The sequence below is a fragment of the Equus asinus genome, chromosome 2 (genome assembly GCF_041296235.1).
Source record: "Equus asinus isolate D_3611 breed Donkey chromosome 2, EquAss-T2T_v2, whole genome shotgun sequence".
Lineage (NCBI taxonomy): Eukaryota > Metazoa > Chordata > Mammalia > Perissodactyla > Equidae > Equus > Equus asinus.
In genome coordinates this window covers 30,106,385-30,124,065 of record NC_091791.1, presented here as the reverse complement: position 1 = coordinate 30,124,065, position 17,681 = coordinate 30,106,385, and the positions used below count along the sequence as shown (strand labels likewise).

General features: G+C 39.5%; 1 protein-coding gene across 3 annotated transcripts in view; it reads left to right on the top strand.

Moving 5' to 3' along the window:
- Window positions 1-60: 60 nt before the first annotated feature.
- Window positions 61-17,681, top strand: part of CUTC (cutC copper transporter) — a 35,283-nt gene continuing 17,662 nt past the window's right edge. For 2 of the 3 annotated variants that reach the window (XR_011494437.1, XM_014865645.3), the window contains exons 1-4: window positions 61-200; window positions 3,127-3,198; window positions 6,386-6,445; window positions 17,311-17,520. Coding sequence is in view for 2 of the 3 variants with exons in the window: in XM_014865645.3 (XP_014721131.1) it covers window positions 140-200; window positions 3,127-3,198; window positions 6,386-6,445; window positions 17,311-17,520 (403 nt within the window). In the remaining variant the exon portion in view is untranslated. Of the gene's footprint in view, window positions 201-557; window positions 698-3,126; window positions 3,199-6,385; window positions 6,446-17,310; window positions 17,521-17,681 lie in introns of those variants that run through there. The other variant, XM_044752740.2, reaches the window with a different exon arrangement.

The following is a 17,681-nucleotide window of genomic DNA, read 5'->3' as shown; positions in this document are numbered from 1 at the left end:
CGCGGGGGCTGCTGGGGCGTGGACATCGGGGACGCGCAGGGGCGCGAACGGCTAGGAGGACGCGCTTCTTTGGTCGCGCGCGCCGCAACCCGGGCCCTGAGTGGAACCCGAAGACGCACGAGGGAGGACCGGGTCGAGCATGAAGAGGCAGGGGGCCTCCTCCGAGCGGAAACGGGCGCGGATGCCGTCCGGGAAGGCCGGTGCGGAAGGGGGCGGGGAGGGGGCGCTTGGCCCAGTTCGCTCTGAGGGGCGGGCCTGCGAGGGTTCTGACCGGTGGATTAGTGGCGAGTTCCTCGGACTAGTTTCCCCGGCTGCTCACAGCCCGCTGCGCGGCACCTTCTCTTAGTCCGGCTTGAAACGTGTGGAGACGGGGCCCTGAGAAGGGCGTGTAGCGAGAGCGGCCGAGCTCCGGAGCCCGATGCGTGGGTTCGAATCCTGGCGCCACCGCGTACCGTCGTGCGGCCGTGTTCAAGTTGAACTCTCAGCCTCACGTTTCCCATCGCCGCGCCAGGAGCCGGTGCCCCCTCACGGCGCGCTGCGGCAGTCGAGCGCGGAGCGCAGTGCCCAGCCTGTGGTGACCGCTCGGGATCCTTTAGCAGCTAAGGCGGGGGGCGGGGCTTGTCCCCCAAACCAGCCAGCTACCGAACGGCAGAGCCTGTGGCTGCCGCAAGTTCCGAGTTCTTCCTGCCACGCCAGGGTAGGATGGGAATTTGGCATATCCTTCCTCCGTGAGCTCTTGGTTCCTCCCAGACGGGGGTCCTCAAACTTTTTGATGTCAGGACCCCTTTACTCTTCTAAAAATTGAGAACCTCAAAGACCTTTTATTTATACAGGTTAAATCTGTCAATGTTGACCGTATTAGAAATTCAAACAAATTTTAAAAATGTTTATTAATTAACTCGAAAATAACCATAATAAACCCATTACGTGTTAACACAAATAACATTTTTTATTGAAAAATAACTACTTTCCTAACCGGAAAAAAAAATAGAAGAGTGCCAGTGTTTTGTATTTTTGCAGATGTCTTTGCTATCTGGGATACTGAAATTCCCATACGTGGATTCTCACACGTGCTCCCGCATTCAGTCTGACGTGTCAGGTAGCCTCCGGAAAACTCCACTTGTGAGAGAACCAGAGTGAAAAAAGGCAGATAAAGTCTTAGTATTATTTTGAAAGTAGTTTTCGCTGCACAGAGTCTGAAAGAGTCTTAGAAGCCCCCAGAGATGACTGGGCTACCACACTTTGAGAACTGCTGCTCCAAACAAGTGTCTTCTTTAATCCCTGCAAATAACATTTTTTAGGACAACTGCCTTACTCAGCCTCCTGTGTAGCTATTTGTGTGCATCCCCTCCCTCTCTTGGCCAAAGTCGTTTTTTATGTGAGGCAAATGGTACCCCTGCAGCATTGTCCGGTTAGATAGATCCGGCAGCTGAGGTGGGTGGCTGTGGGAAAACTCATGGAATTAATGCAGTGCTGTTGATGAAGAGCACAGAGCCGCACTTCACTCTTTCACAGTTTGAGACTGATGCCCTTCTTTTAAATTAATGAGGCAGTTGCAATTTGATGTTAGCAGATGATAGATTTTTTAATTTTCAAATTAAATGCTTTTTAAAAACATCATAAAAGCAATATTGAGTAGAAAAAGACCGAGCAATATAGACAATTAAAAAGAAGAAAGTAAAAATTCCAAATCCCACCACCTAATAGTAACCATTATTAGTATGTGGTGAACATTTTTTCCAGCTATTATTATGTGAAAATGCGTTCAGTATTCATAATTTTTAAAAAATTATGTGCTTAGCTTAGAGGGAAAAAACTCAAAACTCTGTTTTCATTCACACTTTTTAGTGTACATACATGAATTTTTGTGAATTTGTAGTTATTCAACCTTCAGTAAATCTTTGTGTGACTCTTGTGTTCCATGGTTGACATTGTGCTTGCTGTGGGTAATCATAAAGATTTCTCACATAAAGACCTTACTTAGGAACTTTAGGTCAAGTAAGAGTGATGAGACACCTATCTACGTAAATAATGAGAGAGGAAATAATTACTGTTTAAAGAGATACAATTAGAGTTTTAAAGAGGAACATATAACTTACGAAGAGTTATATGAGTTCAAAAAAGGGAGATACAGTTTCCCTCTTTGGGAGAAAGGAAATGTCATGAAAATGTGATTTTTACATGAGCCTTGGAAGATTTTAGCATTCAAAGATGGAGCTGGAAGGACTTTTTTTTTTTTTTTAAAGATTGGCACCTGAGCTAACATCTGTTGCCAATCTTTTTTTTCCTTCTTTTTCTCCCCAAAGCCCCCCAGTACATAGTTGTATATTCTAGTTGTAGATCCTTCTGGTTATGCTGTGTGGGACACCGCTTCAGCACGGCTTGATGAGCAGTGCTAGGTCTGTGCCCAGGATCCAAACCAGCAAAACCCTGGGCCGCCGGAGCATGCAAACTTAACTACTTGGCCACAGGGCTGGCCCCTGGAAGGCCTTTGTGGATTGAGTAGATGGCATAAGCAAGAGCAGCAATGGGGATTGAAGGCAACTGGAGGCACATAGAGGAAATAATGTGTATTTAATTAATAACTAAAACTTTTTGCACACTTAGTAGATACTATATCTACTTTACATGTATTGTCTCATTTTATCCTCCCTACTCTGAGGTAGGTACTAAAACCTACTGTTTTTTATAGAAAACTTAGGCTAAGTAACTTGTCTAGAATCATACAAATACATAGTAGGCCAGGATTTGAAGTCCCTCACTGGTCTTAAACATATATTCCTTATAAAGAAGTTTAAACATACTCTCCAGGCATTGAGAAGCATTCAAAGAATCTTGCCTTAGAATGTGATGATGAGATCTGTGTTTTAGGAAGATTAATTTGGTATTTAGGGTATGTTTTTCTGAGTATAATTTCTTATACATATGTCTGTGTTCTTATTTCACAGCCCAGAGACATCAATTTAGCAATAACGTATTTTATTGCATCCATGGGCCCTGGCGTACTTACCTACTTCCCTTTTATTGGATGTTTGGATTTTGGCAGCAAAATGTAAAATATTTGTGGTAGATTGGCCTTGATGGATAGTACCATCATGAAATTGCATTGTTCTCCATGTATTTTAGGAGCAGCGAATGGATTTCTCATGGAAGTGTGTGTTGATTCAGTGGAGTCAGCTGTAAATGCAGAAAGAGGAGGTAAGAGAAATTGGAGAATGACGGTTGGCAGTCCTTTTAAGAGTCTAAAAATGAATCCTATGAACTGACCTTGAGAGCTCTTATGATCTCTGAGGATCCTAGTAATCCTTTTGAAAACAACAACCAACTAGAAAACCTCCTGGAAAATTATGATTTTCTAGTTTTACTCTTGCAATAGGTCACATTTTGAGACAAGTGTCCCCAATAGGGCTTACTCACCAACTTCATTTTTTTATTGAACTTAGCAAAGATTTAGTTTTTTCAAACCATTGATTTGAAGATGATTTTAGAGATTGTTGCCGTTTTTATCATCAGGACTTTTATCATTATCTTTTTTTGCTTTTGAACATTATCTATTTTTACCTCAAGGTTTCTTTTGCCCTCTGAGCCTGCTTTAATGGGAAACATAGAAATTCCCATCATCTCAGGATCAGAAAATTTTGTACACAAAGTGGAGAGAATAATGTGAATCCCCATGTACCCGTCACTCAGCTTTAGCTGTTGTCAATACATGGCCAGTCTTTCACCACTATTAGGGGTCAGCAAACTTTTTTTGTAAAGAGCAACATACTATGTGTTTTCAGCTTTGCTGGCAACATTTGGTCTCTGTCATATATTCTTCTTTGGTTTTATAAATAATTCTTTGAAAATGCAGAAACTATTCCTAATTTGGCAATAAAAAAGAATGAAGTACTGATACATACTACAACATAGATGAATCTTGAAACATTATTCTAAGTAGAAAAAACTAGTCATAAAATATTCACATATTATATGATTCCACCTACATGAAATGTCCAGAATAGGCAAATTTATGGAGACAGAAAGTAGATTAGTGGTTCCCTAGGGCTGGGGAGACTGGAGAGGTGACTGCTAAAGGGTACAAGGTTTCTTTTTGAGGTGATGAAAATGTTATAAAATTGATTTTGGTAATGGTTACAAAGCTCTGGAGTATATAAAAACCACTGAATTGTACACTTTAAATGGGTGAATTGTATGATATGTGAATTTCATGTCAATAAAGATGTTATTTTTTAAAAACACTTAAAAACACTTTTAACTTGCAGGCCGTAAAAAAAAAAAAACAAGCTGTAGGCCTTTGGCTTGTGGCCAAAGTTTACTGACTGCTGATCTATATTCCTACCTTTCCTCCTCCATACCCAGGTTATTTTGTAGCAAATCCCAGACATCACGTCAATTCATCCTCAGAAATTTCAGTATATATCTCTAAAAGATAAGGACTCTTAAAAAAAATAGTAACCACAGTATCACTAACATTTCTTAAAAAAATAGGGGGCCAGCCCAGTGGCGCAGCGGTTAAGTTCGCAGGTTCCACTTCGGCGGCCTGGGGTTCACTGGTTCCATCCCTGGTGTGGACATACACACTGCTTGGCAAGCCATGCTGTGGCAGGCGTCACACATATAAAGTAGAGGAAGATAGGCACGGATGTTAGCTCAGGGCCAGTCTTCCTCAGCAAAAAGAGGAGGATTGGTGGCAGATGTTAGGTGAGGGCTAATCTTCCTCAAAATAATAATAATAATTTCTTAAGATCATCAGAAATACCCAGTTAGTTTTCAGGATTCCCTGATTAGCTCATAGAGTTTTGTTTTGTTTTATAGTTCTTTGAACAAGATCCAAACGTTTCATTTGTTTGATATATCTGTTAAGTCTATTTCAATCTATAAGTTTCCCCTTCTTTTTTCTTTCTTTTCTTTCCTTGTGGTTTGTTAAAGAAACAGTGATTTTCATCTTTTAGAGTATTCTACTGTCTCAATTTTGCTAGTTATATATGTAGCATCATTTGAAATGATGACTCTGACTCCTTTATTTCTTGTAAAGTTGTAGGTAACACAGAGACTTAATCATTCAGATTTGAGTTTTTGATAAAGCTACTTTATAGATAACATTGTTGTACTTCTTGTTGCATCACATCAGGAAGGTATAACATCTTAGTGTTTTCTGTTTTTGTGATGTTAAGATTGATCAGTGAATTCAGCTGTTGTCAGCCTGATCCATCCTTTATAAGGTTTCCTGTCAGCTTTCACCTAATTTTAGCAATGTGTATTTTAGTAGGCTTTGCAAAATGGTACTATATTAAGCCTAACATTTATTTTCCATTTATTAGCAGTATACCTCTGTAAAGAAGAACTTTTCTTCATCAACTGTTTCGTTATACTGAGGTTCAGTTTGTACAAGGAGGGCAGGATAAATGCTTGCTTCTTTTCCCTATTCACAGAATTTTGCGATAATGAGTTTGTTCTCTCTCCTCCAGTGAATTGTTTTATCATTATGAACCTAGATTTAGAAATATTTGATATGTTTTAACCCACTGTAGTTATTGATGCTCAAAATGTCCCATCTTTGGCTGGTAGGAGCCTTTGCAAGCTGCCTCCTGAGACCCTTTGACATGACCCTGCAGTCTGATAGTTCTCTTGCTTTCAGTATTTTCTTATTCTTGAAATTATCCTGATTTACACTACTTAAAAAGTAACTTGTCCTTTTTTAAAGCTTAGAATAATAAAGACTCTCTTGGAAAAGATTCTTTTCTTTTCTTTTCTTTTTTTTTGAGGAAGATTAGCCCTGAGCTAACTGCTGCCAATCCTCCTCTTTTTACTGAGGAAGACTGGCTCTGAGCTAACATCCATGCCTATCTTCCTCTACTTTATATGTAGGATACCTACCACAGCATGGCGTGCCAAGCGGTGCCATGTCTGCCCCCAGGATCCAAACTGGCGAACCCTGGGCTGCCGAAGCAGAACGTGTAAACTTAAGCACTGCACCACTGGGCCGGCCCCAAGATTATTTTCTTATCAACAAAGAGTCAGTGTTCCTCTGTGGTCAATCCCAAAACTTCTGTATTCTAAGTCACTTCCTTGTACCTGCAGAGGCAACCCTGTAATACAAAATTTTAAGAGACCTAGCTTAACTTGAATTAACTCTTAAATTTGACTATCAGTAACACATTGTGGGTTGTAGAATATAGTTGGGATTAAAAATAGAGTTTTAGTCTAGTTTTATAATTTGATTTCTCTCGGTTTCCAAGACTCTTTGTTCTATATTTGGAAAAAATGTTGTTTGCTATTTAATAAGAGTTTATTTGGGACAATAATTTTTGAGTAATGCTTTTAAAATTTTTCCTTAATTTTTAAAAATTTGCTTTGCTGAGCAATGTTTTTTTTATTACAGGTGCTGGTCGGATTGAATTATGTTCTGGCTTATTGGAAGGAGGAACCACACCCAGCATGGGTAAGTGTCCATGTTTTTTGATTTTCAGATTTTCTTATAGGAGTTTCTAGAACCTGGAGACAATTGATAATCTGTTTCATTGAGATACTCTACTAATGTTACTAATGTGGTAACTATGCAAGTGCTTATGGTTGTAAATAACCTTGTCTGTCAAATGTGTGCTCAGATAGGTGTTTTTTTCCTCATACATCAAAAAGTTGAGAGGTAGGGGGAAGTGACATCAGCAACATGGCAGAGTGAGCTGTTCGCTTTGTCTCTCTCCCTTTGAACTACAACTAAATGAACATTCATTGATCAGTGGAGGATACCTGCAAAACACATCAGGACGCCTGAGAGACCCACACAGCTATACATCGGAAGGTGGATGGACTACCCCCCAGGGAGGTAGTGGAGATAAGTGAGCACTGTCTGGCATCCAGGCAGCCCAGCACACACGTACAACTACTCTCCCAGCTGGAGCACTCATAGCACCACTGCAGCCCTGAGGGTGGGAGTGCACCATGGCATGATTGCAGGAACAGGTGACAGCAGCCCTGAGCCCCTGCATAATTGCTTCCTTGTCCGGTGGGAGAGCCTACAGTGCCGTCTGGTCCACAGGGAGCTGCTCAGGCTTGGACCCAGTGGGGAGGCCCTGCCTACCCAATACAATGGCTGGTGTGACCTAGGAGCAGACAGCAGCGGATCTGCACACCCAGGCAAACGAGCTCCCAGCTGCTGCAAACACCCATAGTACCGCTGTGGCCCCAAAGGGGGAAGGGCACGTCTTGACGGGTCTGTGGAAGCAGGCAGTAGCAGCCCTGATCCCCTGCGTGATTGCCTTCCTGTTCGGTGGGAGAGCCCACAGGGCTGCTGTGGTCCCAAGGAGTGGCCCAGGCTTGGACGGGCACAGCTGACAGGGATTACAGTGGACTCAGAATACACGGCTCCTGCCCCCCACGCCCACCCCCCACCCTGACGGCAAGTGGAACCTGTAATCAGACACTATCACTATGTGAAAGCAGAAATCCACTCCATCAAGTAGGATGAAGAAATATATTAATACTCCAGACCAGAAGGAAAAAGACAAACACTCAGAAATCAATCCTGAAGGCACAGAAATCTACAATCTAAATGACAGAGTATTCAAAATAGGTATCATAAAAAAACTCAACAAGTTACAAGAGAACTCATACAGTTCACTGAAAACAGGAACAAAATTAATGAACAGAGGGAATTCTTCCCAATAGAGACTCAAGCTATAAAGAAAAACAAATCAGAAATGTTGGGGAGGAAAAACACAATGGTTGAGATAAAGAAAAACCTGCAGTCCTTAAATAACAGAGCTGATACTATGGAGGATAGAATTAGCAATCTAGAGGGTAGGAATATCAAAATGCTTCAGAAAGAGGAGAGAACTAAGACTAAAAAGAAATGAAGAAATTCTCTGAGAAATATCTGACAATTAGGAAATGCAACATCAGGATTATAGGTATTCCAGAGGGAGAAGAATGGAAGAAACGAGCAGAGAGCTTGTTCAAAGAAATAATAACTGAGAACTTCCCAAACCTGGAGAAGGAGCTGAAATTACATGTAAATGAAGCCAGTAGAACTCCTAACTACTTCAATGTAAAAAGATGTTCTCCAAGGCATCACAATCCCTGACTTCAAAACATACTACAAAGCTACAGTAATCAAAACAGCATGGTACTGGTACAAAAACAGGTGCACAGATCAATGGAACAGAATTGAAAGCCCAGAAATAAAACCACACATCTATGGACAGCTAATCTTCGACAAAGGAGCTGAGGGCATACAATGGAGAAAAGAAAGTCTTTTCAACAAATACTGCTGGGAAAACTGGACAGCCACACGTAAAAAAATGAAAATTGACCATTCTTTTTCACCATTCACAAAAATAAACTCAAAATGGATGAAAGACCTAAAGGTAAAACCTGAAACCATAAGGCTTCTAGAAGAAAACATAGGCAGTACACTCTTTGACATCAACATTAAAAGGATCTTTTCAGGCACCATGTCTTCTCAGACGAGGGAAACGATAGAAAGAGTAAACAAAGGGCACTTCATCAGACTAAAGAGCTGCTTCAAGGCAAAGGAAAACAGGATTGAAACAAAAAAACAAACCACCAGATGGGAAAAAATAATTTGCAAGTCATATATCTGACAAAGGGTTAATCTCCATAATATATAAAGAACTCACACAACTCAACAACAAAAAATCAAACAACCTGATCAAAAAAATGGGCAGGAGACATGAACAGACATTTTTCCAAAGAAGATATACGGATGACCAATAGGCACATGAGAAGATGTTCATCATCACTGATTGTCAGGGAAATGCAAATCGAAACTACACTAAGATATCACCTTACACCCATTAGAATGGCAAAAATAACCAAAACAAAAAGTAACAAATGTTGGAGAGGTTGTGGAGAAAAAGGAACCCTCATACATTGCTGGTGGGAATGCAAACTGGTGCAGCCACTATGGAAAACAGTATGGAGATTTCTCAAAAAATTAAAAATAGAAATACCGTATGACCCAGCCATCCCACTACTGGGTATGTACTCAAAGAACTTGAAATCGGCAATTCCAAAAGTCCCATGCACCCCAGTGTTCATTGCAGCCTTATTTACAATAGCCAAGATGTGGAGGCAACCTAAGTGCCCATCAACTGATGATTGGATAAAGATATGGTATAGATATACAATGGAATACTACTCAGCCATAAAAAAGGATAAAATCGTCCCATTCACAACAACATGGATGGACCTTGAGGATATTATGTTAAGTGAAATAAGCCAGATAGAGAAGGACACTCTTTGTATGACTCCACTCACATGTGGAAGTTAAACATGTAGACAAAGAGAACAGATTAGTGGCTACCAGGGGAAAGGGGGAATGGGGGGGATGAGCACAAAGGGTAAAGTGGTGCACCTACAACATGACTGACAAACAACTGTACAACTGAAATTTCACAAGGTTGCAAACTATCATCTTCTCAATAAAAAGTTAAAAAAAAAAGACCTTCTTCAAGGCATATATTAGTTAAACTGGCAAAGTCAATGACAAAGGAAAAATATTAAGGGCATCACAGCAGAAGAAAATAATCTACGAAGGAATCTCTATCACACTTTCAGTGGAAACCTTACAGGCTAGGAGAGAATGAAATGATATATTCGAAATTCTGAAACACAGAAACTTTCAGCCAAGAATACTCTATCGAGTGGAAATGTCCTTCAGATGTGATGAAGAAATAAAAACTTTCCCAGATAAACAAAAGCTTAGGGAGTTCATCACCACAAGATATGATCAGAAAGGCCCTCATACCTGGAAAAAAAAGGGGAGGAGGGGTTACAAAGCCTTGAGCAAGAAAATAAATAGGCAGAGAAAATCAGAAAATTGCAACTCTCTATCAGGACAGATAGCAAACAATTATAACTCTAAAGATAAAGGGAAGGAAAACATAAAAAATAAATATACTCACTTCATTTTAACCACCAATTTCACAACACAAAACTGAGTAAGTTGTGACAACAACAACTTAGAAGGGGAAGTGGAAAGGGATGGAACCTGCTTCGACTAAGGGAATAAGAGGCTATCAGAAAATGGACTAGCTCATCTATGAGATCTTTTATACAAACCTCACAGTAACCACTAAACAAAAAATTGGAACAGAGACACAAATGATAAATAAAGAGAAAACTGAGAAAACCATCATAGGGAGCCATCAAACTGAATTGGCAGTCTGAAATACATGGGACAAGAAACAAGGGAAATACAGAACAACTGGAAAACAAGTGATAAAATGGCAGCATTAAGCCCTCATATATCAGCGTAAATGGATTGCATTTCCCAATCAAAAGGCACAGTGGTGGATGGATTAAAAAACAAGAGCCAACAATATGCTACCTCCAGGAAACACATCTGAGCTCTAAAGACACACAGGCTTAGAGTGAAGGGATGGAAGATGATACTCCAAGCTAATGGCAAACAAAAGAAAGCAGGTGTTGCCATACTTATATCAGACAAAGTAGACTTTTAAGATGAAAAAGACAATGAGGGACAAAGAGGGACAGTGTATGATACATGGGATGCTCCAGCAAGAAGACATAACACTTATGAACATGTGTATACACCTAACAGGACCACCAAAGTACAAATGAAAATGGAGACAAATGAAAATACACCATACCAACTCATAGGGGATTCAGCAAAAGCAGTCCTAAGAGAGAAATTCATAGGAATATAGGCCCACTTTTAACAAAAAAGAAAAATCTCAAATAAGCAATCTTAAACTACACCTAACAGAAAAAGAACAACAAACAAAGCCCAGAGTCAGCAGAAGGAGGGAAATAATAGAAATTAGAAAAACAGAAATAGATGAAATTGAAACAAAAAAATAATAGAAAGAATTGATGAAACTAAGAGCTGGTTCTTTGAAAAAATAAACATAATTGACAAGCCCTTAGCCAGACTCACTAAGAAAAAGAGAGAAGGCTCAAATAAATAAAATTAGAAATGAAAGAGGAGGAATTACAACAGATATCACAGAAATAGAAACGATTCTAAGAGAATACTATGAAAAACTATATGCCAACAAATTGGAGAATCTAGAAGAAATGCCTAAATTCTTTGACTTAACACAACCTCCGAATACTGAACCAATAAGAAATAGAGAATCTGAACAGACCAATCACAAATAAAGAGGTTGAAACAGTAATCAAAAACCTCCCCAAAATAAAAGTCCAGGACAAGATGCCTTCTCTGGAGAATTTTACCAAACATTCAAAGAAGATTTAGTACTCATCCTTCTCAAACTATTCCAAAAACTTAAAGAAGACACAACACATTCTAACACATTTTATGAGGCCGACATCACCCTTATCCCAAAGCCAGACAAGGACAACACAAAGAAGGAACACTACAGGCCAATATCACTAATGAAGATAGATGCAAAAATCCTCAACAAAATATTGGCAAACCAAATACAGCAGTACATCGAAAGGATTATACACCATGATCAAGTGGGATTTATACCAGGGATGCAGGGATAGTTCAACATCTGCAAATCAATCAGTGTGATACACCATATTAACAAAATGAGTAGTAAAAACCACATGATCATCTCAGTAGATGCTGAGAAAACATTTGACAAGATCCAACGTCCATTTATGATAAAAACTCTCAATGAAATGGGTATAGTAGGAAAGTATCTCAACATAATAAAGGCTGTATATGACAGACCCACAACCCACATTATACTCAATGGGGAAAACTGAAAGCCATCCCTGTGAGAACAGGAACAAGACAAGGGTGCCCACTCTCACCACTCTTACTCAACATAGTACTAGAGGTTTTGGCCATAGCAATTAGGCAAGAAAAGGAAATAAAAGCCAAACTGGCAAGGAAGAAGTGAAATTCTCACTGTTTGCAGACAACATGATCTTATTTATGGAAAACCTTAAAGAATCCATTGGAAAACTGTTAGAAATAATCAACAGCTACAGCACAGTTGCAGGGTACAAAATCAACTTACAAAAATCATTTGCATTTCTGTACTCTAATAACGAACTAACAGAAAGAGAACTCAAGAATACAATCTCATTTAAAACCCCAACAAAAAGAGTAAAATATCTAGGAATAAATTTAACCAAGGAGGTGAAAGACGTATACAATGAAAACTATAAGACATTACTGAAAGAAATCAATGATGACATAAAGAAATGGAAAGATTCCATACTCACAGATTGGAAGAATAAACATAGTTAAAATGTCCATACTACCCAAAGCAATCTATGGATTCAGTGCAATCCCAATCAGAATCCCAATGACATTCTTCATGGAAGTAGAACACAGAATCCTAAAATTCATATGGGGCAACAAAAGACAGCAAATAGCTATGGTAATCCTGAGAACAAAGAACAAAGCTGGACCATCACAATCCCTGACTTCAAAACAATACTACAGAGCTTTAGTAATCAAAATAGCATGGTCCTGGTACAAAAATAGACATACAGATCAAGGGAACAGAATTGAAAGTCCAGAAATAAAACCACACATCTACGGATAGCTAATCTTCAACAAAAGAGCCAAGAACATACAATGGAGAAGGAAAAGTCTCTTTCAATAAATGGTTTTGGGAAAACTGGACAGCCACATGCAAAAGAATGAAAGTATACCATTATCTTTCATCATACACAAAATTAACTCAAAATGGTTTAAAGACTTGAAGATAAGAGGTGAAACCATAAAATTCCTAGAAGAAAATGTAGGCACTACACTCTGACCCCAGTCTTGGAAGGATCTTTTCAAATACCATGTCTACGTGGGCAAGGGAAACAAAAGAAAAAATAAACAAAAGGGACTTCATCAGAACAAAACAAAAAGGCAACCCACCAAGTGGGAGAAAATATTTTCAAATCGTGTATCTGACAACAGGTTAATCTCCAAAATATAGAAAGAACTCACACAACTCAACAACAAAAAAACAACCCAGTCAAAAAATGGGCAGAGGATATGAACAGACATTTTTCCAAAGAAGATCTGCAGATGGCCAGTAGGCACATGAAAAGATGTTCAACATCACTAATCATCAGGGAAATGCAAATCAGAACTACATTGAGATATCACCTTACACCCATTGGAATGGCTATAATTACCAAGACAAAACATAACAAGTGTTGGAGAGGATGTGGAGAAAAGGAAGCCCTCATACACTGCTGGTAGGAATGCAAACTGGTGCAGCCACTGTGGAAAACAGTATGGAGATTTCTCAAAAAATTAAAGAATTGAGGGGCCAGCCCGGTGGTATAGTGGTTAAGTTTGTGTGCTCTGCTTTGGCAGCCCTGCATTTGCCGGTTGGGTCCTGGTTGCTGAACCTGCATACCGCTCATCAAGCCATGCTGAAGTGGCATTCCACATAGAATAACTAGAAGGACGTACAACTAGGATATACACCTATGTACTGGGGCTTCAGGGAGAACAGAAAAAAAGAGAAAGATTGGCAAAAGATGTTAGCTCAGGGCCAATCTTCCTCACCAAAAAAAGAAAGAAAAAAACACATTCTTTTAAAAAAATTAAGAATCGAAATACCATTATGACCCACCTATTCCACTACTGGATATTTATCCAAAGAACTTGAAATCAACAATTCAAAGAGTCTTATGCACCCCTATGTTCACTGCAGCATTATTCACAATGGCCAAGATGTGGAATTAACCCAAGTGCCCATCGACTGATGAATGGATAAAGAAGATGTGGTATAAATATACAATAGAATGAATACTACTCAGTCATAAAAATGGACAAAATTGGTCCATTTGCAACAACGTGGATGGACCTTGAGGGTATTATGTTAAGTGAGATAAGCCAGACAGAGAAAGACAAACACTGTATGATTTCATTCTTATGTGGACGATAAACAAATACATGGACAAAGAGATCACACTAGTGGTTACCAGAAGGGAAGGGGGTTAGGAGGTGGGCATAATGGGTAAAGGGGCACATATATATGATGACAGACAAATAACAACATGGAACTGAAGTTTCACAATGTTATAAACTATTATGACCTCAAAAAATAAATTGAGAGATAGGTAGTTGCTGTAATATTGGTTCAGTTTCTCTGTTGTAATTTGAAGGACCAGAGTTTTTTTTTAGTCTTTCATCTGGCATTCTCGGTATATTGATTTTTGTCTTCATTTATCCCCTCCTGGTGTTTGTGCTATTGTCATACATTTTACTTCTACATATGTCAAAAACTCTACACTAAGTCAATTATCTTTTTTTTTCTTTCGAGGAAGATTGGCCCTGAGCCAACGTCTGTTGCCAGTCTTCATCTTTTTGCTGGGGGAAGATTGTTGCTGAACTAACATGTGTACCAATCTTCCGCTATTTTGTGTGGGATGCCACCACAGCATGGCCTGGCGAGCAGTGCTAGGTCCATGCCCAGGATCCGAACCTGCGAACCTGGGGCCGCCGAAGCAGAGCGCATGAACTTAACTACCACAACACCAGGCCGGCCCCAAGAATCAATTATCGTTTAAAGAGATTGAAATAATAAGAAAACAATCATATATTTACCCATGTGTAGTTACCATTTCTGGTGCTCTTCATTCCTTTGTGTAGATCTGTATTTCCATCTGGTTTCATTTTCTTTCTGCCTGAAGTAATTCTTTTAACATTTTTTGTAGTACACATGTGCTGGTGATGAATTTTTTCAGCTTTTGTATGTCTGAAAACATCTTTCCCCATTTTTGAAAGATCTTTTTGCTGGATGTGGAATTTTAGGTTGTTTTTCAATTTAGGTTGTTTAGTTTTGGGGTTTTTTTCATTACTTTAAAGATATTTCTCCACTGTCTTCTTGCTTGTTTTGTTTCTGATAAGAAATCTGCTATCATCCAAACCTTTGTTCTTTTCTGTGTAATGTGTCTCTTTTTCTCTGGTTGCTTTTAAGATTTTTTCCTCTTATTCTTGGTTTTGAGCAATTTGATTATGATGTACCTGAGTGTATTCTTCATGTTTCTTAGACTTGTGCATTTATACTTTCCATCACATTTGGAAAATTTTCGGCATTCCATATCTTCCACTACCTCCTTCAGAGACTTCAATTATGCTTATATCAGGCTGCTTGAATTTGTTCCACAGCTCACTGATGGATTTACTTTGTTTTTTTAGTCTCCTTTTTCTCTGTGTTTCATTTTGTGTAGACCCTTTGTTTTTAAATTTACGGATCTTTTCTCTGCAATGTCTAATTGCTCTTAATCCCACCTGGTGTATTTTTCTTCTCACACATTGTGGTTTTCATCTCTAGAAGTTTGAGTCTCCCATGTCACTTAACTTTTTTGAACATATGAAATAAAGTTATAATAGCTATTTTAATGACTTGGCTGCTAAATCTCACATCTGTATCAGTTCTAGGTTGGTTTCATTTGATTGATTCATTGCCTCATGATGTGTCTCATTTTCCTGCCTGATTTTTTTTTTTTTTTTTTTGAGGAAGATTAGCCCTGAGCTAACCACTGCCAGTCCTCCTCTTTTTGCTGAGGAAGCCTGGCTCTGAGCCAACATCCGTGCCCATCTTCCTCTAGTTTATACCTGGGACGCCTACCACGGCATGGCTGCCAAGCAGTGCCATGTCCGCACCTGGCATCCGAACCAGCGAACCCTGGGCCGCCGAGAAGCGGAACATGCGAACTTAACCGCTGCGCCACCGGGCCGGCCCCCTGCCTGATAATTTTTTATCAAATGCAAGACATTATGAATTTTACTTTCTTGGGTACTGGATATTTTTGTATTCCTGTAAATATTCTTGAGCAGTTAGGTTAGTTGGAAACAGTTTGTTCCTTTTGGGTCTTGCTTTTAAAATTTGTTAAGCAGGTCTTGAACAGTGGTCAGTCTAGAGCTAGTTATTCTCCACTACTGAGGTAAGACCCTTCTGTGTACTCTACCCAGTGTCCTGTGAATCTTGACATTTTCCTGTCTGGCTGGTGGGAACAGGCATTATTCCTGACTTGGTATGAACGGCAGGCACTATTTCTTCTAATTCTTTTCAGTTGACCTTTCCCTGGCCCTGTGTAGTTTCCTGGCCTACAAGCACCGATCAGTACTCAGCTATTAGAGGGGGGGTTCTCTGTAGATCTCCAGAGTTCTCTTTCTCTCCTCCCTGGTCCTCTTTCCTATGAATTCTAGCCTGGACTCTCAGCTTTGTCTCCTCAACTCAGAGAATTCTCTGGGGTCCACCTAGGTTTCCCCTCCCTGTGCTGTGACCTGGAAAACTCTCGTGGTAGTAATGTGGGTCCATCAGAGCTAACCTCGTTTGTTTCCCATCTTTCAGGCGTCGTTGTCCTCTGTTGCTTGATATCCAGTGTCTTGCAAACCGTTGTTTCATATATTTTGTCTGCTTTGTGGTTATTGCAGTTGGAAAGGTAAATCCAGTCCCTGTTACTCTGTCTTGATCAAAAGAAGTCCCTATATGAATTTTTGACTCCTATATATTACTCTGAGGTTGATGATTGCATTATTTAGTATAAAAGATTTGTATATGCAATAGCTCTTTGGCATCTTCTCACTAAAGGAGGACATTCCCTGGCCATTCTATGAAATCCCTAGAAGGTATCTGTAAATTTGAGTGCAGTCTGTTTTTTGCAACAGCAATCATGATTCATTGCTTGGTGTTGGGCATATTGCTATCCCAGGCAAAACTGAGGTTCTTTTAACAAGGAAAAAGAAGTAAATTCGTATTGCCACAGATTGTACAATTGAGGGTTTCTGAGCTCGCCATGAATTGTGTCATATTTAGGTACTTTTATTCATAGGTCACTGCATAAAATCACAAATAAGTAGAACCTTGCTCTCTTTTACATGTCTTTTTTGAAAAAAGGCTTTGCTGAATATCTTTGTCCATTAAAGGGTCATATACTTTAGAACTATGTAACCATCTCTATAGTAGGTTTTAAATAGAGCTGTAATAAGTTAGAAAGGAGAAACCAGATCTTAGGAAATCTACTGGCAGAACATTGAGCCTGGTAGTTATTACACTTTGAAATCTTGCATACCAGTCAAAGGATTTTTGTTGTGTCAACTGACAAGTGTTTTTAAAATGCAATAACTTCCTTCTGTTTTCTAAATTGCTCTTTTTCACCCTTGGTTTTCTTATTACTTAATTTCTACCCTTCACATATTTTTCTTCTCATATCCTCCTTCCTTTTAGATCCACCTTTCTCTGGTTTCCTCAATCAACTATTCCTTTTCTTATAGAAGTGATTACACAAGAGCAAATGTAAAAGACCAATAATATTTTATTGACTTCCTTGAGCTTTTAGCTCACATTTGAATTTTAATTAGTTTGTTCCCTATTCCTATAGGTGTCCTTCAGGTAGTGAAGCAATGTGTCCAGATCCCAGTTTTTGTGATGATTCGGCCACGTGGAGGTGATTTTTTATATTCAGATCGTGAAGTTGAGGTGATGAAGGCTGACATTCGTCTTGCCAAGCTTTATGGTGCTGATGGTTTGGTATTTGGGGCATTGACTGAAGACGGACACATTGACAAAGAGCTGTGCATGTCCCTCGTGGGTAAGAGTTTGTGTCTGAGACCAAAAAGCCTCTAATGATGATTCCATTTAATACTCCTGGTATAGAAAAATGCAATCACAAAACTGACTTTTCAGTCACATCTGCAGGCACCTATACTAACCTATTTAAACAGTAGCTGTTTAGATGTTTGGGGCAGAGGG